The 24693-nt window shown below is 39.2% G+C and overlaps 2 protein-coding genes across 4 annotated transcripts in view; one reads left to right on the top strand and one right to left on the bottom strand.

Moving 5' to 3' along the window:
- sos1 (son of sevenless homolog 1) overlaps positions 1-24693 on the top strand; it is a 57987-nt gene that overhangs the window by 26605 nt on the left and 6689 nt on the right. Inside the window, exons 10-24 of one of the 3 annotated variants that reach the window (XM_083558724.1) lie at positions 1222-1513; positions 2444-2810; positions 9049-9130; positions 9272-9394; positions 9896-9999; positions 10520-10742; positions 12154-12273; positions 12699-12861; positions 12976-13093; positions 13192-13364; positions 13898-14014; positions 14121-14394; positions 15094-15138; positions 15527-15648; positions 16336-17760. In XM_083558724.1, coding sequence (XP_083414850.1) covers positions 1222-1513; positions 2444-2810; positions 9049-9130; positions 9272-9394; positions 9896-9999; positions 10520-10742; positions 12154-12273; positions 12699-12861; positions 12976-13093; positions 13192-13364; positions 13898-14014; positions 14121-14394; positions 15094-15138; positions 15527-15648; positions 16336-16755 — 2743 coding nt within the window. In that variant the 3' untranslated portion in view covers positions 16756-17760. Of the gene's footprint in view, positions 1-1221; positions 1514-2443; positions 2811-9048; positions 9131-9271; positions 9395-9895; positions 10000-10519; positions 10743-12153; positions 12274-12698; positions 12862-12975; positions 13094-13191; positions 13365-13897; positions 14015-14120; positions 14395-15093; positions 15139-15526; positions 15649-16335; positions 17761-23028; positions 23210-23762; positions 23940-24693 lie in introns of those variants that run through there. The other 2 variants (XM_083558726.1, XM_083558725.1) reach the window with 2 other exon arrangements.
- gemin6 (gem (nuclear organelle) associated protein 6) lies at positions 18425-20100 on the bottom strand. The gene is made up of 3 exons (XM_083558811.1): positions 19908-20100; positions 19679-19811; positions 18425-19029 (listed from the first exon to the last, which is right to left on the bottom strand). The coding sequence occupies exons 2-3, from the start codon at positions 19804-19806 to the stop codon at positions 18657-18659; spliced, it is 501 nt and encodes a 166-aa protein (XP_083414937.1). The 5' UTR covers positions 19807-19811; positions 19908-20100; the 3' UTR covers positions 18425-18656.

A 24693-nucleotide genomic window follows, 5' to 3' on the forward strand; every position in this document is an offset into this window, starting at 1 on the left:
AGGCTGTGATTCTAGTTCATCTTTTTTTTTTAATCCACTGAATCATTCTGTGCTCCTGCTTCAGCAGTAAAAATGGCATCAATGAAGTGGATATAAAAGAGTTTCTCCGGTTTTTCATTCTGGTGACTTAAATTTTCACCTGGTTCTAGTCTTTTTTTATGGGGAAAGGATGGCTTATTTTACGGTAGGTTTTTTGTTTGTTTTGATAAACACAACTATTTAGTGCTGTTAAATCTGTGGCTGTGAGCAGCCTTCCTGTTTCTGTTCTTTCTATGAGGGTAAGAACAAAGGGTCAACCTGTTCTGGTACTTTTTGGTCTTTGGTTTCAACCAGAAAGCATTTGACACAGTTTTAAGAGTTGTTCTGATCTTTATTTTTGGGGTTAATTTAATAAAGCTTTGTTTTAAGGTTTTAATGTTATATATTTTGTTATATACACTTACCAAATCAATTGGTTTTATGTATGAATATACCCAAGGAAAGGGTAAGACTGTGCCAGGTTTTTCATTCAATTGTTGCTTTATTGCTATTGAGTATTAAAGCATTACAGTGTAGTGTGCCATGCTCTAAGCGCAAGCCTCTGCAGCGCCGGTTGTTTTAAAATACACGTTTTAGAAGCTGGTATGAAGAAAGAACAACAAACTGAAAAACACTGCACTCCAGAAAACATCAGTAAGCTTTTAAACCCCCCCATGATTAGTTCTGTGCAGCCCGTTCCACATCTATTGCAAATCTCCTCCTCATGGTCCCCTTATCCAGCCTTCCTGTCCAAATCAGTCATTGTGAAACAGCTGAAAATCTTAATCACAATGAATAAAAAAAGTTCAGCAAACTGATTTTAAGATAGAATGATGCAGATCAATGATCTTTGCCAAACCATATATAAGTTAAGCTTAATCATTAATTTGTCTCTGCTTTCAGCTTAGGTTTTGATGGGTTTAGTGATCAGCTGATGTTGCTCAAAAATGAAAAACCTTCTTAATGTGGCTTAGTCACTGCTACTGTAGACAAAGCCAGTCTTCCTCTCAGTCGCAAGGTTTCTATTTTCAGTGTTTTTAAAACAATGCCAGTGTGTAGAAGTGTTGTGAGTGACAGAACCCTGCTTTTGGTTTCAACCCCTCCTGCTCTGTTTGCCCTCCCCTCCCTCTGCACTGTTGGCTTTGCCCAACTTTTTGTGTTTTTTATTTTTTATTTATTTTGTGGCTCTGTTCTCCTCTCCAGCGAGTCGGCCTGCCGCTTCTACAGTCAGCAGATGAAGGGCAAGCACCTGGCCATCAAAAAGATGAACGAGATCCAAAAGAACATCGATGGCTGGGAGGGCAAAGATATCGGACAGTGCTGCAACGAGTTCATAATGGAGGGCACGTTGACACGGGTGGGCGCCAAGCACGAGCGCCACATCTTCCTCTTCGACGGGCTCATGATCTGCTGCAAGTCCAACCATGGACAGCCACGCCTACCAGGGGTCAGTGCTGCCGAATACAGGTTGAAAGAAAAGTTCTTCATGCGCAAGGTGAGTGTGGATGGATGAAATCGTGCTTGAATATTTATGGTAGACAGAATGATGACTGTGGGAAGGGGTGGATCGATGCTTAGATTGGATATTCTCTTAAGTAAGGTTGGTGTTGTTGGGATGCAGTTTGATTAATAAAATTAGGAAGACATCAGTGGTACTGGTGGAAATAGGCGAATCAGTGAAGGGACAGAGGGAGCCTTGGAGAAACGGTGGACACGAATTGTAAATAAGGAAGATGGGGAAAGGGAAAACTGCAGTGGGGTAGAGGTGTTGAATGGGTGGTATTGATTTAGAAAAGACGTATAATGGATGGATGTAGGAAGAATTATAGATGATTGATGGTGAACATTCCGGGGAGGAAATATTAAATGCGTCTGTAGCGGGAAACGAATAGAAAATTGTGGATAGGTGTTGATAAGAGATGGCTAGATGTCAGTGGGATGGTGTTGGGAAATTAAGTATGAGTAAATTTAAGTGAAAGCTGTTTTTGTATTTCTGGAAGTGATCAATTGTTAGAGTTCAGAGGAACTGGTGAAAAAGTGAACGTGTACATGGATTGTGGGAGGGATGTTGGGTATTAGAGAGATTTTTGGTTTTGATGTTTGGTTACTGGATGATGCAATGTAATGAGATGGTAAATGGTAGTTCTGATGGAGAATAGCTGTTTAGATGCTGGTAGAGGTAAGCAGTGGCCTAGAGAAAGACAAATGACTCAACATATTTGCCATTTTCTCTCAAGCAAAGACCTTTAACAATATTCCAGGTGCAGACATTTATCTGTTCTGCCGAATTTTCAGTAAAAAAAAAAAAAAAAAAAAAAAAAAAAGCAGTAAAGTGTTTTTTTTATTTTTGATATATTTTTTATTCATTTTTATCTTTATTTTTTTTTATTTATTTTTTTTTTTTTTGCCGCCATTCTTTCTCTAGGTCCAGATCAACGACAAGGACGACAAGGAGGGTGAGTACCGCCATGCCTTTGAGCTTATCCTGAAGGATGGCAACAGTGTGGTGTTTGCTGCCAAGTCTGCTGAGGAAAAGAATGGATGGATGGCAGCGTTGATTTCGCTTCAGTACCGCTCAACTCTGGAACGCATGCTCGACACGGCAATGCTCCAGGAGGAAAAAGAGGAGCAGATGAGGCTTCCTGGTGCCGAGATCTACCGTTTTGCAGAGCTCGACTCTGAGCAGAACGTGGTGTTTGAGGAGAATGTGCAGTCCCAGTCTGGAATCCCGATAATCAAGGCGGGCACGGTGCTGAAGCTCATCGAGAGGCTCACCTTTCACATGTATGCAGGTCAGAGCAAGACTTTGTCTCTGGTTTGTATATGAATGAATACTTTGAGTTTGTTTAATTTGGAAGGACAGATTATTGGTTTCAGTGAGCAAAAGACAAAACTTGGCTTGGGGATCATTAACAATAGATGATTACCAGGTTACCCTGAACATGCAGTACAGATCTTTTTCTGGTTGAGAACAGATTAAAGCCTGCGGAGGACTTGTATAAAAACTGAATACGTAATGTTTCCCAAAACCGGTCATTCCCTGGTGCTTTACTTTTCTTTGTCTTTCAGTGGCTAGTGCAAGGAATAGAGCGGTTTTGATTGTTTGGTAGTTGATGGGAGAGACCAACAATTGGATGGGAGAGACCAACAATCGAGCCCTTTTGGGGGTCCTCACGGACTTATTTGGGGACACTTCTCTAGAGATTTTGGGATCATGGCAAAATACTTTGGGATTATCTTTTCCTGGCATGGTAATAGTAGTATGTAGTTGAACTAGTGCAAGGAACTTCGTGGGTTGTGTTTTTTCCTGTACCATTCAGCATCTTCTGATGGACTGGTAAAGCATTATTGATGTCTGTTTTAAGTTTATAAATCAATACCCATAGTGCTATTAAGCGCCGAGTGCCTCTGAAGTGAAAAGTGAAACACACTGGGTTGTTCCAAAATAATCAGTGGCAAGGTTGTGCGATGCATCTTGATGGATATGAAGTTGATTATTTTCCCATAACAGCCCTTCCATAAGTGCCTTGTTAATTTTATACCACTTGTAGGTACGATTACACCTTCGCAAAATGTTAATGACGGATCCACAGAGAACTGCACCTAATCAAACATTTTAAATAACGTTTTACAATTTGTTTATTAGTTTATCCGGAGCATCCACCGTATAAGTCCCTGTGCAGTTGCTATGGAAACGATGTATTAGAACAAATGCATTATATATTTATTTAACGACTTCTATGTTCTTTATCACGGTCTGGAAAATGTGCAGTTAGTTGTGTTGCGTAACTCACACTCTCAGGGTTTTTACAGTTGTTTGCTGGTCTATTTGCCCAACAGCGCAGTGTGTTTGCCTTCCAGCACAGCAGCGTAATTACACCCCGATTACACAAGTTAAAGACTGAAAAGCAACGTGTATAAGAAAAAAAAAAAAAAGACTTTAAATTGAAGCTCAAAGGTCACTGCATTTGTTTGGGTCGTTTGTCACCTTGTTCCTATTCCTGGCTGTTTTCTCACGCTTGCTAAATATTTGGTCGCTGTTTTACGTCATAGAACACTGTGTGACGACCTGTTTTGTTTTAGTGTCACGTTAGCGCAGATAGCAGTTTTTTAAAACTGATAAGAAGCTAAAGCGGATAATGAAAAAATGACATCAGCAGCTGTTTTTCCAGCATAAGTTCAAGACGGCTGTCTGAAAGTCCGTTACTTAATTAGTTTTCAGAAGGTGTGTGTGTGTGTGTGTGTGTGTGTGTGTGTGTGTGTGTGTGTGTGTGTGTGTGTGTGTGTGTGTGTGTGTGTGTGTGTGTGTGTGTGTGTGATATGTTTGTGTGTGTGTGTGGGGGGGCAAATTCCTGATAACTCAACCCAAATCCACTCAGGCTTGTGGGCAGCTTAGAGCTCCTTTGGCTAATAAAACACAAGCCTATTTATAGGTTTAAGAAGGAGAGAGAGAAGTACAAACTTCCTTTAGGTTGTTTAATGAGCAGTTGGTCTGCATGATGATTGTGACGACGAGATCCCCAACTTGCAGTATAATCAGTGGGGATTGGTGGGGGGAATTGCATAGCATCATCATTTTCCTGTAATAACAAACTCCATAAGTGGTACATTTTCATAAAGAAATATATATATTTTTTTAATGCTCCACCAAAAAAACAGGCATAATAAAGATTCAAGTTAATTTCTAGTCACCATGTAGGCTTTTTATCCAGGGTGCAGCCTATTCAGTGTAGCACATGAATTCTCTGTTTGAAACTCAGCCACAATAAACAGGGAAAAACACCGGACAGGAAATGTAATTAGTTATTTGTTTCTATAGTAACAACAGTTTCACTGGGACTTGAAATTGTAGCTGCTTCACAATCAGCAACTATGATATCGTGATTCTTTATATGTTCATACATTTATCTAACATTTTTGGAAGGAATCTCCAGGCTCAGGAATGGCGATATCACAACCTATAACAGAATCTTTAAAGCAAAGTTGTTTTATCGAGTGCAAAATTATGTATAAAAGTGCGCTATTGATATTTTACATAAAACTTTTGTTGATATGGTCCTTGTCCTTTAAAACTACAGTACAGATAATACAGATTTTGCCTCACTGAGTTTGTGAGATGTTTATCAGTCTAACATCTAATGACATGATTATTTATAGCGTTTTTGCTCTAAATTTCATACTTCAGTAATCACATATACACACACGTCTGAAATGCATCTGTGTTCTCTGATGTGCACTGGTAGAAAGCAATTTCAGTTTTGTTATCACTCCCATTTTTCACAATGTGTTTATCACAGTAACTCACTCTGTGATAATGATATAAATACAATGAATCATGCAACGCTAGTGATCAATCCTGACCCTCCCAAACCCTGAAACATTCATGATCAAGCAGGTAACATGGAAGATTGTGATATAAAATTCCATATGCAGTACCATTGCAATAAAAAGGGCTGAACTCTGTATCTGGCTTTGTGTGAGCTGAGTAAGGATTCCTCTCATGGGTGGTCCCGGCCGTTCACACCCCAAAATAAACTTCCTCTCCAAAAGTGTGCGTGTGTTAGGTCGCCGTTTTCCTCCAGAGACTCGAGCCGTGTGCATCTCGCTCATTTCTAATAACTCAGGGAAAGCTGTCCTTTTGAGGAAAATGGTGTGCACGCATGTGAATGCACCCTTTTTTTGCCACCAACAAGTGGGGAAAAAAGGTGCATCCTGCCCGATTCACCTCGAGGCTGGAGCTCACAACTGGACACAGCTGGGTGGAGGATTGATGGATGCTGTTTGCTTGATTCCACCATATCAGCCCTGGCATGCATGTTCATGCTGTTCTGTCTTGAGTCTCTTATACAGTTCATGCACATGTTCTTATTTGTGTGGCAGCCTTTGGAAATGTCGACATTTTTTTTCTTCAATATATGTTTTTACTTTTTTTTTTTTTACTTTTTCAGAAATCTTAAAAAAAAAAAAAAAAAAAATGAATTTGCATGTTTTTCAGTCAGATGTAACACTTGAGCATTTAAAAATATGGAGAAAATCATATAACGATTTCATAAATATGTGGACACCTCACCATCACACCCATATGTGGTTTTTCTACAAACCACACAATTGTAAAAAAAAAAAACCAAAAAAACCCCCACACATTTTATTGTAGGCTGTAGAATCATCATTTGAGAACTAAAAGGCTCAAACCTCCAGCAGTCCCGGGTAAAAAGCAAGCACCATGAAGAAGAATAGTCTTTGTTACATATAAATTACAACACAATCAAATTATTTTCTTCGTAAATCCCAACTTGTTCAGAAGCTGGGGTCAGAGCGCAAGGTCAGCCATGATACAGCGCCTCTGGAGCACAGAGGGTTAGGGGCCTTGCTCAAGAGCCCAAGAGTGGCGATACCAGGGCTTAAACCACCGACCTTCCAGTCAGCAACCCAGCACTTTTACCACTGAGCTCCTGCTCCCAGACATGGTTTAGTTGTGAATTGAGTGGTAGACCGCGATTGTCCTGCTCCTGACCTGAATAGCTTTGGGTATGACAAGGAACACTGACTGCACGCCAGACCTCCACAACCAACATCAGTTCCTTCTACTTTGTATATTCTTGTAGCTAAATGATCATAAAATCACCCACAGACATGATCCACAATTTAGGTGATGGCTTTCACAAAGATGTGGATGTTATTGATTGGGAGGCTCAACAAGCACATTGTTCTGATGGTGAGGTGTCCACAAACGTTTCCTCTAAAATGTTTTACATTACAGTCTTATCTCTCACCATGTTTTTGAGAAAACATTTTTGAGTTTTTCCGCCAAAATGTGGTTTACATATTTCTCAGAGATTCGCATCTTAAAGCAAGTTTGCACATTGTACCTCGCAAAGCAGTATAACACACTTTTTTTTTTTACCAAAACTGTTTAGTGCTAGAGTGAAACCATATATCAGTCTACACTGACGCGTTTAACTTGGCTTTTCAGTGCACACGTTTTTCGAGTCTTAAAAAATGGTTTGATTAGAAAGTTTTGATTAGGCAAATCTTTCCTGCTATTGTAACTGCATCTATTCACACTATCCCTAACACTATTTAATCAAGTGTACTAAAATCTCGATCTGAAAGGTTGCTTATTTGATTTATTTATTTATTTCTACTGTGGGTTCATGTTAAACCTGTTCCTGATTATCAGTACAAGAACACTAGCTAAGATTCATTTTTGGATTTGCTTTTCCTGTCTGTGACTCCTAAGAGCTGAGTTTTAAATCTATTTTAAGTGCAGTGTGTATGCAGGTGTGTGTGTGTGTGTGTGTGTGTGTGTGTGTGTGTGTGTGTGTGTGTGTGTGTGTGTGTGTGTGTGTGTGTGTGTGTGTGTGTGTGTGTGTGTGTGTGTGTGTGGCCCATGTGAGGGCAGTCTTGTGCGTCAGAGTGGCGTCTGTTTCCTGGCCAGAATAATTCCAGGCTGATTGTTTGTAAATGCAAACTGAGGAAGCTATTGTTCCTTACTGGCCTCGCTGAGGTACCCAGAACTCAGCAGATCCATCATATGAGCAAACAGCTCTCCACACTACACACAAACACACAATAGGAGTATCAGAGGAAAAAAACTAAGTGTAAATATAAACTCTCAAGTGTAAATGTTAGTGACTGGTTAAAACTTATAACACGAAGGTCATGAACAGAATATAAGTTTGTGTCAGGGTATCATAGTTGACATTCCAGCTGGAGTTCAACACATCTGCACTTTAAATGTGCTTTTGTGGATGGAATATAGTTCTCAAAGACTACAACCTGTAAGGTTTTATGCACAGTTTGTATACACCTTACTGAGGACATGTTAAAGCTCCAGAAATAGGTCGATTTTATGGAATAGCACTGTTGAAGTCTCAAATCTGTTTGGCTGGGGGGTATTGGATTTTTGTCAAACAGTTCTTTGAGGCAAATCACAGATTTCTTTAAATGCATTCTTTCTATCATTTTTCTACTCATTAAATGACAGACCTCATTGACTTTTATTTAGCATTGTTGGAAGGATGATTGGGGGTGACATTTAATTTCAAAAGACAGAAAAAAGATCTTAGTGAGTGTTTATAAAATGACTATTTATTTATGATTTGATAACAGGAACTTTTTTTGGACCGTCCACAATTTTACTGTTTAGCAGATTACTATTATAACTAACTTCGTTGCAAAATATTACATTTATTTGATTTCCAATATTTAAGAGCTCGAACGCACAATACTGACCGAGGTTGAGCGTAATTTCTTATGTTAGTGTAATCATTAGGACTTGTGATTATTTTTTTATTATTATTTCTTTTTAGAGAGCGAAACATGCAGGTTTCGGGTAATCCCGTTTAATCCTTATGTAGTATTATGCCATCTATAGGCCATGTATGGAACTGCACGTGCATCCTCTGCATTGTAAATTGAAAATGTCCTTAATACATAGGACTTTATTCAGATATCCAACGATTTCTAGGGTGTATCCATCTCATATGTGACTTCTTTGTATTACCCATAATTAAACTGGAGTGAGTGAGTGAGTGAGTGAGTGAGTGAGTGAGTGAGTGAGTGAGTGAGTGAGTGAGTGAGTGAGTGAGTGAGTGAGTGAGTGAGTGAGTGAGTGAGTGAGTGAGTGAGTGAGTGAGATACTCTAGTAATTTCACTTGATGACCTGAAGCGTCTAAGATTTCTTATCCAAGTTCTTATCAAGTTCGTATCCAAGATTGCCTTCAAGTTTCACTTGAATATGCTTAATACATTTCATTATGTATTTTTTTGTACATCAGAATTCTCATTTCTGTATAATCTGTAAATTCCAATAATATGCATACATCAAATCTGAAGTCATGAAAACAGGTGCAGCTCAAGGCCATTTCATATTTCCCACCACTGACCGAAACAATATGAAGCTTTACAGGACAAAACAAAACCCTTGAGTCAACACTGAAATAATAACAATGAAGGTTTTTTTTCCTGAAAAATAAAAAAGAATAGCTAGTAAGCTTCTGTTGTTGTTGTTTTTTTTTTTTTTGGCAGATCCCAATTTTGTGCGAACGTTCCTCACCACCTACAGGTCGTTCTGTAAACCGCAGGAGCTGCTGGACCTGCTCATTGAGAGGTGAGATACCACTTGTACATTTGTCAGTTTATTTGCAATGTTAGTCTCTTGAATACATTAAAAGTATTTATTTGAAAGAATGACTGTGTTGTCCAAGAAGCTGCATCAGCTTGATTTTATTTGTGTGTGTGTGATGTCCAGGTTTGACATTCCGGAGCCCAAACCCACAGAGGCGGATCAGATGGCCATGGAGAATGGAGATCAGCCGCTCAGCGCCGAACTCAAGCGCTTCCGCAAAGAATACGTCCAGCCTGTGCAACTCAGGTGAACAAACCACAGATATAATGTCCTGGGACAATTTGGCAAAATGAGGAAAAAGCGCATAGTTCAGTGATGGTGTCTAAAAATAGAATGTCCAAATGACTCGTGTGGTGATTTTTGTTTCGCATTATTTGTCTTTTAATATTTTGAACCAGTCGTGTTCTCTACATTGTGGTCTCTGAACAATAATGATTACTTCATGTATGCTTCTATCTATACTGTGAATTTTGTGAACAATTTTTTAGCACTTTGTGGCAAACTTGTGTAAAACAGGAGCATCTGCTTGAGCTTGTAAATAAGTACTTTTATTGAGAAAACCTTTTCTTGAGCCCATTAAAGTACTGGTAGAGACTTCTTAAAAGGTTAACTTTTAATCATACTATATATTAAACAAGTTTCTCTACTTGTTCTCGGGTGAGACAGTTTTTTTTTTTATTATCTCTAATTAAGTACTACACATTCCAATGTTCTGTAGGAATAAAAACATCAATTTTGTGTCTGCAGAGTGCTGAATGTGTGCCGGCACTGGGTGGAGCACCACTTCTACGACTTTGAGAGGGATGCTCAGCTACTCTGCCGGCTGGAGGAGTTCATTGGAACAGTTCGAGGTAATCTTTCTCCCTTTTTCTTGCTCTCTTCTGAATTTCGGTTTAATGTGGGTGTTGATTTGTTGTTGTTTTGCAATGAGAAAATCCAGAATAAGAATGTACAAGGCTCGAGATCATACATCACAAGCAGTAAAAAATGTTTTACCTTTGTTTAGAATGACATGCTGTAACGTGATTCTCATGTTCTACTGTGTTGTACTGCGCATTTCATTTGATGAAGTCACCCAGTAAATGCAGCATTCACCAGTAATAAAATAACTGTACCAGAATGGAAATGGTTACATTCTGCTCTCTTGCATGAATTAGTCTTTTTTTTTTTTCTCTTCATTCTATGCAACTGATTCTGCAATAAATGTTCTTATACAGCGATTTCTTAGAACTCTTAACCAACATGTCAAATTAAATTACTTTTCGATTTTAAGGAATAGGCCCAAGTAATAGAATGCCACTGTTTTGAGATTGAACTTTATTTAACTTAAAAAAAAAAAATAAAATTTTATCTCTCGTTTCCTTTCTGCAGGCAAAGCCATGAGGAAGTGGGTCGAGTCCATCACAAAGATCATCCAGAGAAAGAAGCAGGCACAGGCTAATGGCCCGAGCCACAACATCACCTTTGAGAGCCCACCTCCGCCCATTGAGTGGCACATCAGCAAACCGGGTCAGGTCGAGCAGTTCGACCTGATGACCCTTCACCCCATTGAAATTGCTCGCCAACTCACTCTGCTCGAGTCTGACTTCTACAGGTACAACACAGTTTATTTGAGATTAACTGTAGTGATGTGATTTAATGGGTTTATTGAACATTAGGGAACAAGGCCGCTTCCTGTTTGTATTTTTATTTTTTTGATCCCTCGCCAATTTCGGCCGAGAAAACGGGGCACTTTAACACAATGCAGGACATGGGAGTATTACTTATTGTATCCACATCTTGTATGCACACACACACAAAAGGGAACAAGGGGACACACTTCCCCTTAGCTCTGTGCGCCTGTGGGAACAGGGGATGACCGTCATACCCAGGGTTCCCGTTTTCCCTCGAGGCTGTGTTTCGTCTCCCTGAGAGCTTTAGTAGTCTCTAAATGGGTTTTCTGTGTACTCCAAACTATTACACTACACATGTATTAGTGGATGCATTAGTTGATATAATGGTGTTAAGTCTTTTTAACTTAATATTTGTTATAGCTCATAATAGGTAACAGATACTATACCATAATGTATACTGTGTAATGTGTACTATCATAGCCAGTATGTGGGGAGTGCCATAACCATTAGAAATAGAGGGAAAATATCAGAAAAAATGCATACCTCATAAAACTGGGATAATTCTGTGTGATGAAAAGCTTAAGCCAATGAAAAAAAAAAAAAATAATAATAATAATAATAAAGAATATATTGTGTATTTCCGGATTTATTGATTTTATTGTAGCTTCCTTTACAATCTGGCAACCCATGTACGTGTTCCTGCTTTTAAATACTTCTGAAATTAGTTTAATAGGAGAACATGAAAAGTATAATATCCAGTGGAATATAAGTGGTCCATATATTTAAATCTTCATTTATTAGTCCTGGCTACTGTCTAATAACCTTAGACTAGGTACAGTATAATGCATTTAGTGAAGTTGAATGAAGTTCAATACCCTGTGTTATTCAGGGGTTATTGTACCCATTGTATTGATATTAAAGCTTTAAAATAAGATTTCAGAATTTCACCCTCACTCAGACCAAATCGCACATATCTGATGGTTTAATTCATCCTCAAGTCATATGGCATCTATTGCCAAGTTCTATGAAACATCAGGTCTGTTACAGTGCTGTTATTGGACTAGTTGCATCCTGTGCTTTACAAGCCAAACACTGTTGTCTGTAAACTAAATCAGTATATTGTGGGATTTAAAAAAAAGTATAAAGGCACTTTTATATTTGCTGTGTCAAATTACACTATTAGTAAATGGGATTAAATTGATATTTTTTTCTGGTATCTCTTGGCACATTGGCAATACTGTGGACATATTGTAAGAACTTTTCTCTCTTTTTGTATCTTTCAACTAGTAAACAGTTACCCCTTGTTTCTTCTGTATTTTGCTCAGGCAGTAGAAAGATGAGAGAAAGCAGGCTGCCATTTTTAACTTTTTATGCTGGTTCTCTGTCTCTCAGGGCAGTTCAGCCATCAGAGCTGGTGGGCAGCGTGTGGACAAAGGAGGACAAAGAAATGAACTCTCCTAACCTTCTCCGTATGATCCGCCACACCACCAATCTTACCCTCTGGTTCGAGAAGTAAGTCACTGGTGTCGCTCTGACCATTGTGATCATAGGTTAGATACTACCATCATACTACAGGGGGATTTGATTGAAATAGATTTATTCTGAGAGAGTTCAAGAGCATCTCAAACTATAAAACATAAGTAATTGGCTAAAATAATTACAGCAGTGGTGTACTGACTAATTATTTGGTAATTGGAGACACTGGACAAGTTTATTCAGGCTTTAATTATCTGCTGCTGTTTCATTACTATTGTAAGTTAATCAGGTATAATGTGTGACTTTCTTAAACATTTTCTTACCTGATCAGTTTACAACAGGGCTGGAAAAAAGCTTTTCAATTATAAATGCATACTAAAAGAAAACATAAATTCAATGGAACCTTAATTCTTTCTCCTGTAGTAGATTAGAACGGACAGCTAAAATCGTATTCTTCTCAGGTGTATCGTGGAAACCGAGAACCTGGAGGAGCGAGTCGCTGTGGTGTCCCGCATCATTGAGATCCTGCAGGTCTTTCAGGAGCTTAATAACTTTAACGGTGTCCTCGAGGTGGTCAGCGCCATGAACTCTTCTCCTGTATACCGGCTCGACCACACCTTCGAGGTAAAACTTTGAAGGACTCAAATGTGAACTTTGTGTGATGATTATTAAAAAAAACAAAACATGAATCTGTATTAACGATAGTTTATAGTCCAATCCTTTTTCTTGTTCTTGCAGCAAATTCCGAGCCGACAGAGGAAGATTCTAGAAGAAGCCCATGAACTCAGTGAGGACCATTATAAGAAGTATTTGGCCAAACTCAGGTCCATTAATCCACCATGTGTGCCCTTTTTTGGTAAGCTTTTCCTTTATATTCCAGATGGAAAGAATGAGATTTACTTTTTTTTTTTTTTTCAGGTCAATTATAACTGTATCTTAAATGTCTGTGTTCAGGTATATATTTAACAAATATCCTGAAAACGGAGGAAGGGAACCCTGACTTCCTGAAGAGACATGGCAAAGAGCTGATCAACTTCAGTAAGCGGCGGAAAGTAGCAGAGATTACCGGCGAGATCCAGCAGTACCAAAACCAGCCATACTGCCTACGGGTCGAAAGTGACATACGGGTTCGTTTTGCAATAGGACATGCGATGGAAATTCAAGTTGATCAGCTACATAGATTTAGTTATTATAGGCATATTACTTGTGTTAATTAAGTTGAATTAATCAGCAAGTTTAAACTAATTCCTTTAGCATTATTTACTACCTATAGGGCGGTTGAATGATTGATTCATGTGCTAACTGTGGCTGCGGAGATAGACCGAAACATTTGTTGTATTGAAATGAAAATCTTTTTTTGTGTTTAATATGTTTAATTGCTTAAATTCGCAAAATTTGTAGTAAAATTGAACACAGTTTTGAAATTGGTGATGAAGTCAATTTATGCAAAAAATTTTGTAGCATGTTTTAATGCCTGAGAATCAGGAATATTGAAGAAATGTTTCTTACCAACTGCACAGACGCATTTAGTTTTGATAGAAGCATAAAATAAATCTATTAAAATAGAAAACCAAAATAATGCTATTACTATGAATAAAATCTCACCTAACATCAGCACTCGGCTTACGCTCTGCTTTGTTTGATTTTAACGCTGATGCAGAAATTCTTCGAGAACCTGAACCCGATGGAGGACATGACTGAGAAGGAGTTTACAGACTATCTTTTCAACAAGTCCTTAGAGATAGAGCCTCGCAACGCACGTTCTCTGCCTCGATTCGTAAGCTTTTACTGCTTTACTAAATGTTTGGATAAAGATGTTGGATAGTTTTTCATTTCCTACACAAGGAATACAGTATTAAACCCGCTTCCTTTTCCCACCCCAGCCTAAGAAGTACAGCTGCCCGCTGAAATCTCCTGGCGTACGACCGTCCTCGAGTCGCCCGGGCACAATGCGTCACCCGACACCTCTGCAGAACGAGCCGAGAAAGATCAGCTATAGTCGCATTCCAGACAGCGAGACCGAGAGCTGTGCAGCATCTGCGCCCAACTCACCCCGAACACCCCTCACGCCCCCACCCGCCTCTGGAGCATCCAGCTCCACGGATATCTGCAGTGTGTTCGACTCTCCGCAGGGTCCCTCCAGCCCCTTCCACTCGAGTATGTGATATTACTCACACCCACACGATCCTTTTTTTTCCCCCTTTGGTTGTTATTTAAAGATCTTGCATGCAGGATGTTTGGTCTACACTCCTGCCACATGATAAACAGTTGATGGATTGTTTCAGATGGATGACAGAATTTATACTAATTTATACTATACTAACATGTGGGGGCAGTTTTTAAGAATGTACCTAGTTTTCTCTCTCTCTTTCTCTCTCTCTTTCTTTCTCTCTCTCTTTCTCTCTCTCTCTCTCTCTCTCTCTCTCTCTCTGCGCGCATTCTCTCCTTGTTTTTTGCCTCTCAACAGTCAAATCTACTTTATTGTCTTCCTTTGACAGTTTTTCTTTCTGATTGTAACAGTCTTTCTGCTTGCCTGTCTTTCTCCTTCTCTATTTTACAAGCTTTTTGCCTCACAGTTCTTCATTGATTGATAGATTGACGATAATGGCTTTTACATTTAGTCAGCATAATACTAATAGCTGTAAAGATCTGGATGCAGTTGCAAGGTGTGTGTGTGTGCGTGAGCTTCCAGGCAGAAATTGTACAAATTCACAAAGTATATTTTGCATGAGGATGACTATAATGGTGGTGATGTTTGCCAGATTTAGTTATATTTAAAGCCCTTGTCTATGTAGTATGTAGTTTGTTTCTTTCTCAGCATGTCTTTCTCTCTTTTTCTCTTCTTTTTGCTGCCAGACAGCGACACCATTTTTGCCCCGGTTGCTCTGCCTCATGGCCCACGTTAGTATAAGCCCTCTTATACCTTTCTCACTTTCTCATCCCCCTGTCCTTCACTTACATATTTACACTTCCATTCCTTTTTCTTTTCTCTCAATCACCAGAGCTGGAAAATCTTTCACATGCTGTTTTATAGGGATGGGAGGCAAAAGACTCAAGACTGTTTTTGTTTGTTTTTTTAAATCACAGGCGCACAAGGTCATTGTTCACATGATTTGAAATAAAAAAAAATAATTGGATGAGGGTTTGGGGTCAAGGGTCATACATCTATGATTTGTGTCTTGATCTATATTTCATGTTTTGGTGTCTCATCATCCATAGTAAATCGCTGAAGTATGATTTGTGGTCTTACATCTTTGTCTCCTCTGTGTCTCTCCGTCTCTGTTTTCAGGGTCATCGTCCGTTTCCTCCATGGTGAGTTTCCACAGGAGTACAGACGACCCCCCTGTCCCACCTCCTGTCCCGCCACGGCGGCGTCCTGAATCCGCTCCGGCCGAGTCCTCGCCCTTAAAGGTAGCGTGTCCGAATCTAAAGCGTGGTGTGGGTTCTGGAGCTTGAATCTAATCTTAAGTTGCTCTCTACATTTAAATTGCATTTACAATTTTCAGATGGCACCTAAGGTGACCTCAGAGGGTGTTGCCCATCCTGACATTTCATTTAATACTTTTGTAACATGTTGATGTTTTTCTTTGTTTTTCTCTGAGAAGTTTACAGCCATAATTTTCTACTGTTTTTCCCCAAATCAGCATTTGTCTGTCAGTTTTACTGTTGGAAGAATCTTCTGATTTTCTGTGCGGATGCAAAATTGCGTAAACGAACCAAATCCTGAATAGGACATAATTTGGCTACTGAAAGTTTTAACAAGAACAGTAGCTAATTGTATCTTAAAATATTAGTGTTTCTTATTCTCATACTAATTTTACACTTTCTCGTTATTTCTTGTACAAATCTTGCATGTTCACCCTTCACCATAATTGCTCATTACACCGTGTAGTATTTTTTTTTTTAGTGTGCTATTTGTCAATTGACATATACAGCAATAGAAAAAAATAAAGTACTACCTGATAACTACTACCAAAAGATTGTGTGTAAAATATGGGAGAAACAGAAACAGTGTGCAAACATTCAAATAAATTTGGATTTTTTCATGTTTTGTTTCTCTCTCTCTCTCTCGCTCTCTCTGTCTGTCTGTCTGTTTAGATGATGTCAAAACATGTGGACAGTCCCCCTGCCATCCCCCCTAGGCAGCCCACCGGAAAACTGTACCCAATGCGTTACTCGGTGCCGGACGCTCCCTCCAGTCCGCCCTCGCTGCCTCCTCGCGAGCCCTTGCGCACTCCTGATGTGTTCTCCAGCTCGCCTCTGCTCCTCCAGCCTCCCCCCCAGGGGCGCCGTGCTGAACCCAGCCACTTTTTCCCTTCGTCTCCATCACCGCTGGGACCCCGGAAACTCCCGGTCTCGGCTCCTGCGCTGCATGTGCTCGAGTGCGACGCTCCACACAGTGCTGCCGGACCCCCTTTGCCCCCTCGCCACAGTACAGCGATCCCTAAACTGCCGCCAAAAACGTACAAAAGGGAGCGGGAAGGTCCGCCGCTTCTCGAGAACGCCAACCTTTCCTAAAGAGGAAACACTAAAGACTGCAGATGAGAAGTGATATATATCTATATCTATATAGATATAGGTATAGATGTAGAAGAGAAAGAAAAGAGAGAGAGAGAGAGAGAGAGGGAGAGAGAGACCAATGACTTTTTCAACAACAACAAAAAAAAAGACTGATGAAATGCCAGTGTTGGACTTTTGGAGGAGACGAACATAAAATGAAAAATGTGCCCTTAAACCGTTCAGATTGTTTTTTTTTTTTGTTTTTTTATTGATGAAGTGAAACTCCTGCAGGTTGTCTCTGTAGATTTTTGTTAGTTTTTTTTGTTGTTGTTTTGTCTTTTTGAAAGCTGGTTTTTTTTTTGGTCCTTGTCTGATGTTTGTTCATTTCATTTTGCTGTTTGTTGTTTTTGTTTTTTGTACATTGCTTGTTTTCATCTGCCTTTCCTCCTTTTCTTCCCCCGGCACAGCTGCAGTCAGGACCATCTTAAAAAAAAAAAAAAGGAATAAAACCCCCAGACATACGCAAATCATTAACCTTAATGCTGGACAACAACAGACTACAGCGCAGTTTGAACCAGCTCGTAAATAAAGCAACTCTACAAAGCAAAGATTTCTCTTCACAGACTCTATGTGCCTGCCTCCTCAATGCCAAGGACCACCTTGGCCAGCGTGATGCTGGACGACAGGTAGGACTCGAACGATAGGACTCCCTCTGCCTCAGCCTTTGTCTTAACCACACCTGATTGCGTGCATAACAAAAAAGGGACTGGGAGACGAGAGCTGCGTTCGTGTTTAACCCCCCACGGGGAGAGATGTGTGTGCCAGTAGTCTCGAGTACCACGAGTCAAAGGTACCCTCCTACAACCAAAGAGGTACTTTCATGCTTTCAAGAAACACGGAAAAAAAAAAAGAAGCGATTGTCCTTTGTGTTAGAACTTTTATTTTCTGAATCATTTCTGTTATATAATAAGTATGTAAACATGGTTGCCTTCTTAAACCAAGGGAATAAAAGTGTTTCTACCACTGTGTGCTGAAAGTCATGCTAATGTTCAATATGATAAAATAATGAGAGATTATTATATAAATAATGTGGGTACAGTAAAACCACTGGACGAAAATCGGTCAAAAAAAGTACTTGCGTAGATTCGGAAGGACTAAAGAACTAATTCTGATGATGCTACAGCCCTGGTATGTGCACACTTACTCTTACACACACTCTCTCTCGCGCATATGTGATTGAAGCAATGACAAGAGCAGCATGGTTGAGTTTTTGTAGGTGCATAACAATGAGGTTTGATGGTAAAATAATTGTGTATATACACACACACAACCGTACATATAACTTACACAGAATTGTGTAAAATATTTATTAATGTAATATTAGTAATGAAATAGTTCACTGCCCAGTTCACAGGTACCACTGAATGGTTTGATGAGGATATATATGTAAAATAAATAATACAATTATTAAATTAAATATAAATCATTTAAATCACAGCATCATCAAAACTCATGGTGGAATGGGAAAAAAATTTACTCAGTATTAAACAAATCTTTTTAATAGCATTTCTTACAAGATTGATCTAATTTTATTTCATCACCAAACAAATTGAAATAGTGGAAAAGGAAAAGACTGAGTTTAATAAATGAGGTTCACAGTAGTGACTTATAAACAAATTATTTTAACAAACTTTTTATAAATGCCGATTTTCTTGTGTGTGAACGTTCCTATGAATGACTTATTCATATCCGGATTTGTAAATTAGGACACTTAATAGTGAAAAAAATCATAACAGCCTGTCAGTGCAGCAAGTGTTTTAATTAAAGTCCAGTGCATTAGAAATCTTCCTCAGTAGAAAGAGGAACACGTGGGCTTCATGAACTCTCACAGAGAGGACACAATGTGACGAGTTGAGCTCTTACTGCTGCTGCTCTCGTCCTGGCTTGCTTCCCACCAGACTCTGCACTCTCGCCAGAATGATTTCATTGCTGCTACTGCACTGCTCAGAGTCGTAAGGAGCGCTGATGGAGAGAACATTGGCCACACGCAGGACGTCACCCTCATCCGTAACAGGAATGAGGTTCTTCTCCAGCCACGCTCGCAGGTCCTTCTTACGCTCTTCAAGCTCCTCGGTGCTAAATTCCTGACTACCAGCAGGTGTAAAGAGAGACTTCATTTTCCTATCTGTATCTTCATCTCCTGCTTTGATGAGCTGGACGTCTTTCACCGCGTGACCCAAGACGACCTTCACAGAGGCACTTCTTTTCTCCTCGAAGGTCACAAGAACGATGCTGGTAAGGTAAAAGAATTTGTATTAGTCACACACAAAAAGAAATCTTGTCTGAAAAATACATCTCTTTTTTGAATCCCCGGTTATGTGGTTGATAGGAAGATCAAATGGAGGATCAGAAGGTTGTGGGTTCAAGCCCCAGTATTGCCAAGCTGCCACTCTTGGGTCTTTACCCCTTCTGTGCTCCAGGGGTTCTTTATCATGGCTGACCTCAGCTTCCTAACATCGCTGACATATGTAAAGTAAGTATTTCGCTGTGCTGTAATGTACATGTGATAAATATAAAAGCACCTCAACCTTAGAAGTGGGAGAGTCCACTGACTCAATGAAGTGACATAAAACTGAGGGTAGCGTTAGTTTTTCAATAAAATACATTAGACGTGGCTGGGAAATAAAACTCACTAAATGTTTTATCTGCCATCCACAAAATTTGACCAAAGTTTGAAAGTGATGATTTTTCACTCATATTAAACACCACTGACACCCTGTGACATCCTCATCAGCAAAAGACACAAACTTCTCCCAATTATAACAAACATTCAAAATCAGCGATCAAACTGGCACTAGAATCACTAAAAACAGTTCAGCAGAATGATATCCACGTGTTTCAGAGTGGACTTTCTTCTTACTGTGTAGATCAGAGTAAATACCTGCCAGAAACAGGATCCACCGTGAACACAATGCCTTCATACTGCTGTTTATCCTGCGTAGTCACTTTTACCTCCTGGTTCACAAATGTAATCCATTCCTGCGGCAGCATGCTGCACCATTCGCCCATTTCTCCTAAATAAATGTCGAAAAAAGGAAGAGTTATTAATGACATTATAGGGAAAAAAAGCAAAACTTTCCTATATAATCCATATAATAATCACAATCTACCAGTTAAAACCCGACCACCGCTTCCAAGACGCTCGAACGTATCGGAGACTGAACGTGGCCAAGAAGTGCATTGTGGGATATTGAGGTTTTAAACTCTCTGAGCCGCAGATTACCAGTGGGGTACTAATACTACAAATACTACAACTACAAAAAAAACAGCTAAGCACGGACACTTTTCAATGTGACACGCATTTCTCGTTGATTTGGTTCCGTTTCCAGCTGTCATTCTGTAACGTTCCCTTTCCAACAGATTGTGCTTGGGTAGTGAGATGTCCAGATACGGTCGGCACGGAGGAGGTAAGCTGGCGTGGAAATCTCACGTAGCGTGTTTACTGACAAACGTATAGATAAATAAATATGAACAATATCCGGGTAGCATCATGGCGCGCGTGTAATGGCCGACTGCGGCGCGCGCACGGTTTCTTTCCCCCCCCTCCCCGAAAGCGACTTCGAGTGCAGCTAGCTTATAAGCTATTACAAAATAAAACGTCTACAACCATAAACACAACGTGTTAAATATGTTTATAAATATACACATAAACATAATTACAAATAAACAATAACAAAATAAAAAAATATATCAATTATCTGTCGTAAATAGATAGGAACTAGCTATTGTTTTTGAACAGCTACGCTAATGTTTATGAGCAATTCTATTATAAATACAGCGCCATTTTCACACTTAAACATTAAACACGTAATGTTTTGTTCTTTGTGTCCTCTCGGGGAGATTTTCCGCACCCCTGTCGCCTCTGGACTTGACCTACACTTGTAAACTTGTTTTGTGGCAGCAGCTAGTGCTTAAAGCGCTTTGTAAATAAAAGAAAATTGAATATCTCAGATTAGGAATATTGTTGAAGAGAAAATAAGATGTCACACACTGGTGCAAACAGAAAAGATCGACTTCTAAACCTCCAGACAGACCTTCGCATCTCTGATGACTGTGATGACCTTTTCAGTCAAAAGTAGTACAAAATTCAGTGGTTTATTGTTTATTTCCAAATAGACATAGATTATGTGTAATATAGAATACCGCCTCACGTCTAAGTAGTTGTTTTTATTTGTTTACTTCAAGATAGCAGTTTTACTGCACTAGTACCAGGCCTGTCTGATATGTAACTTGATAAGAGAGCTTGTACAAAACCGTACAAATGTATGAGACCACAATCATGTTTCTCTGTTTTCAGTCAGTTGTGTGAGGTTTAGTGGTGTTTCTCATTTACATGTAGTTCAGCTTTTGTCCACATTTTGCATGCCACTCTCAGTCCATTTTCTTGTCAGTAAAAGTTGCTTTGTGTGACGAAAATGAACAGTTCTCATATAAAATGAACGATTTCCAGGCGCTTGGCTGTGTTTCTCCTTTAACGATTACAAGTGGACCACCAAACTCGCCTCAACTTGCATATCACTCATGCTACTAAGAAACTTTGAAGGAAACAGAAGAGAATGTGTCAGCTAGTGTCTACCCAGCCTACTGACACCTACCTACCTTTTTATTGTAATGTTCTGTTACTCTGAGGAGCTTCATCACCTGCTGTGGAGGCTCTTATTTGAATTGAACCACATCACAAACACCTCCTGAGACTTTCTTTCACTCACTTGGGTGCAATCTGTGATGTGACGGTCTTTCAATGCTCTGCTTTTCCACATAGTTTGATGGAGCCCTTAGGCATATTCATCTCCAGACTGTTTCACTGGTTAGAAATTGTGTTCTGCCTGCACAGCTTTATGTCTGCTGCCAGGTTTTGTTCTAATCCGGTTGGGGTCTTTAGCACTTTAGGAGCTGGAGTGCCAGGACACTTTCATCATTTTCCTTGAGAGGGCTGTAAATGTTGGTATTTAGTGGCATTTGGCAAATTAACAAATCCCAACCATATGGCTCAGTGTAGTTTCTTGGTTGCTTTCGGGTTGGCAAAATGCCACTTGTGAGTGGTTCCAGATATTCAAAATCAAACCGCGATCAATGGCTTTTGTTGCACCTGTTACTTTGACTTTGGTCTTGATTAATGCAGTAATAATGTTTGCTTTTACTGGAAAAAACGACATTCCTCTTTTGCTGCGACTTAACTGGCTTAGCGACGCCTTCTCTGAATTTGTCAGACATACAGTCATTGTTAGGTTGCAAACACGTTACAAACCTCTTGCTGCACTAACATTGTAGCCACACTTCTTTTCTTATTCAAAGAGCTTAGTGGCCACACCTCTTTTTCTGTGACTGACACACATTGTAGCCACGTCTCTTAATTCTTTTTTTGAGAATCCTGTTCTTAGAAACGATTGGCTGGCAAATGAGTCCTGTTTTTTATTTACATAAACACTGCAGTTTTTTAAGGTTTATTAAAGTTCTGATAGATTTAGGGAATTTTACACCTTAGTCCTTTTCTTGACTATTTTCACAAACTACATGTTCTTCTAAATTAGTGGAATAATATCAAGAAATATTCTTTAGAGCGAAAGTGCTTTTTATTCAGGCCCTGTTTTGCTTAATGAACCACTGTTTGAATGATATAGTAGTTTTGTGTGAAATTTTCTATTGTATTAATTTCTCATGGCTGCCATTTTCCCCCTGTGTTTATAAGTTAATGTGAGTAAAGAAATTGAATTTGAGCTACCTTAAGGGAGGTATGCCAGTACAGTTCACATACAACCTTAGAGGTTTGGTTTGTTTTGTTACTTTGTTATAATGGGGATTGGTTCATTTCCTTCAGCTCACTTTTGTTTGTACATGGCTATTAGTTATTGCACTGCAAAAGCTCAGTTTTAAATGTGTTGCTAAATTTATTTGTGCATCTGACCATGAGCTAGGCATGATGACAACATCTGCTACTTAGAAAAGGTGAGCACATGATGTACATTAGATTGCTTGGTCATGGTTCATCATTTGCATGCAGCTGGCTGTCATGCAGAATGATCACATTTACATGTCAGAACATCTGTAAGGACTCAGATTCACTCTCCATCCCTGAAAAATTTTAATCTGCATTTATTTTTAATTGTAAAATCTTAAGAAAAGCTATGTTTGATCCCTCTTAGATAGACTAGATCTTACTAGATCTAGACTAGGCTTAAAGGTTAGACTGGTCTGAACTACAGCATTTATATATCTATATATTTTTTGTAGAGACTAAAGTTTATGTGGGGAACCTGGGCACCGGTGCAGGGAAAGGCGAACTTGAACGGGCTTTTGGTTATTATGGGCCTTTGAGAACTGTGTGGATTGCCAGAAACCCTCCAGGATTTGCCTTTGTGGAGTTTGATGATCCCAGAGACGCTGAGGATGCCGTCCGTAGCCTCGACGGCAAGTAAGTGCGAACATGCAAAAGTCACTATCATTCAGCTGTTCTGTTATGAAAGAACCAAGGTCTTCTATAGCAGACTGGGTAATTTTTTATGATTAAATATAGCAAATATTCTGAAACAAAATGTCAGCTTTCTTATCATTTAGCAAATAGTGTTTGTCAGTAATTGACAGCCACTGGTTTGTTATTAATCATCAATTAACAAGTCTAGTATGAAAAGATGAAAATAACTTTGCCTTTATTTTTGTCTGCAAAAATAGGCTTTATTAAGGCTTTATTTAAAATAATTAAAGCAAATCATTAATACAATGAATTACCTTTATTAATTGTATTGAAGATTTGCTTTAATTCTTTTGCTCACATTTCCTAATCATTAACATCATAATTTTAATCTGATGTAAATGTGGATATTAAGAGAAATACTTGGACAATAAGCTTTTATTTGAACCAGAAGTTTCAAGATATACTGACATTTTGAATCCCAAGTGATCAGTGAAAATGAACTGTTCTCCTTTTGATACACATCATCGTACATTATGCTCGGTTCCGTTTTCAGAGTGATCTGTGGAACCCGTGTGCGTGTGGAGTTATCAACAGGTATGCCACGCCGCTCCCGTTACGACCGCCCACCCACTCGGCGCCCCTTCGACCCTAACGACCGCTGCTATGAGTGCGGTGAGAAGGGGCATTACGCGTACGACTGTCATCGCTACAGTCGCCGCAGACGGAGCAGGTAAAGAACAGCCAGAACATCTACCACCACCAATTCAACACATCTACACATTAATGAATACTCAATATGTAATGCAGCACATACATTACATACATAACCTGTACAAAACTTTTAGTAATACAGTAATCCGCCATTTATAAACAAAAAACCGTGATCAACGGACGCCACCCCAAAAATGCTATTTATTGTATACAGTGCTGTACTGTATTAACATTTTACTTCATTTCATTATTAATAATTCTATTTTTAATAATAAATTTCATTCTTTCAACATAAAAACTATATTTTTTGTTCTATGGTGCTAGCCGTGAGAGACCGGGAAAATCAGCCAAACAAATTAGTCATGTGGCAAATGCAATTCCACGATAAACCGGGGGGCGCGAGATTCGAACCGCGGTCAAGCGGAGGATTACTGTATTCGAATGTTTGTGTTTTGATGTAAATATAATCTCAGATTATCTATATGCTTTGAGCTAGGTTCTCACACAGGAGTGTCTACATGTCTCTTTATTGTTTAAATTTCTGATGTTGCTCTCATTTTCTCCTTGTTTGGCACCTGTATATACATATGGTGGTCGACCGATTTGTTTTTGAAAAGCGCTCACATAGATTTGTAGAAATTTGCGAAGCAGACAGCATGTGGCTAGTATCTTATCTTAATTGAATACGCTTTAAGAATGTCTCTATTTAATATTTATCCGTAATTAATATTATGATGTAAAACAGACCTATGAAACCGATCTCACATTTATAA

Source organism: Silurus aristotelis, assembly GCF_946808225.1.
Source record: "Silurus aristotelis genome assembly, chromosome: 13".
NCBI classification, from domain to species: Eukaryota; Metazoa; Chordata; class Actinopteri; order Siluriformes; family Siluridae; genus Silurus; species Silurus aristotelis.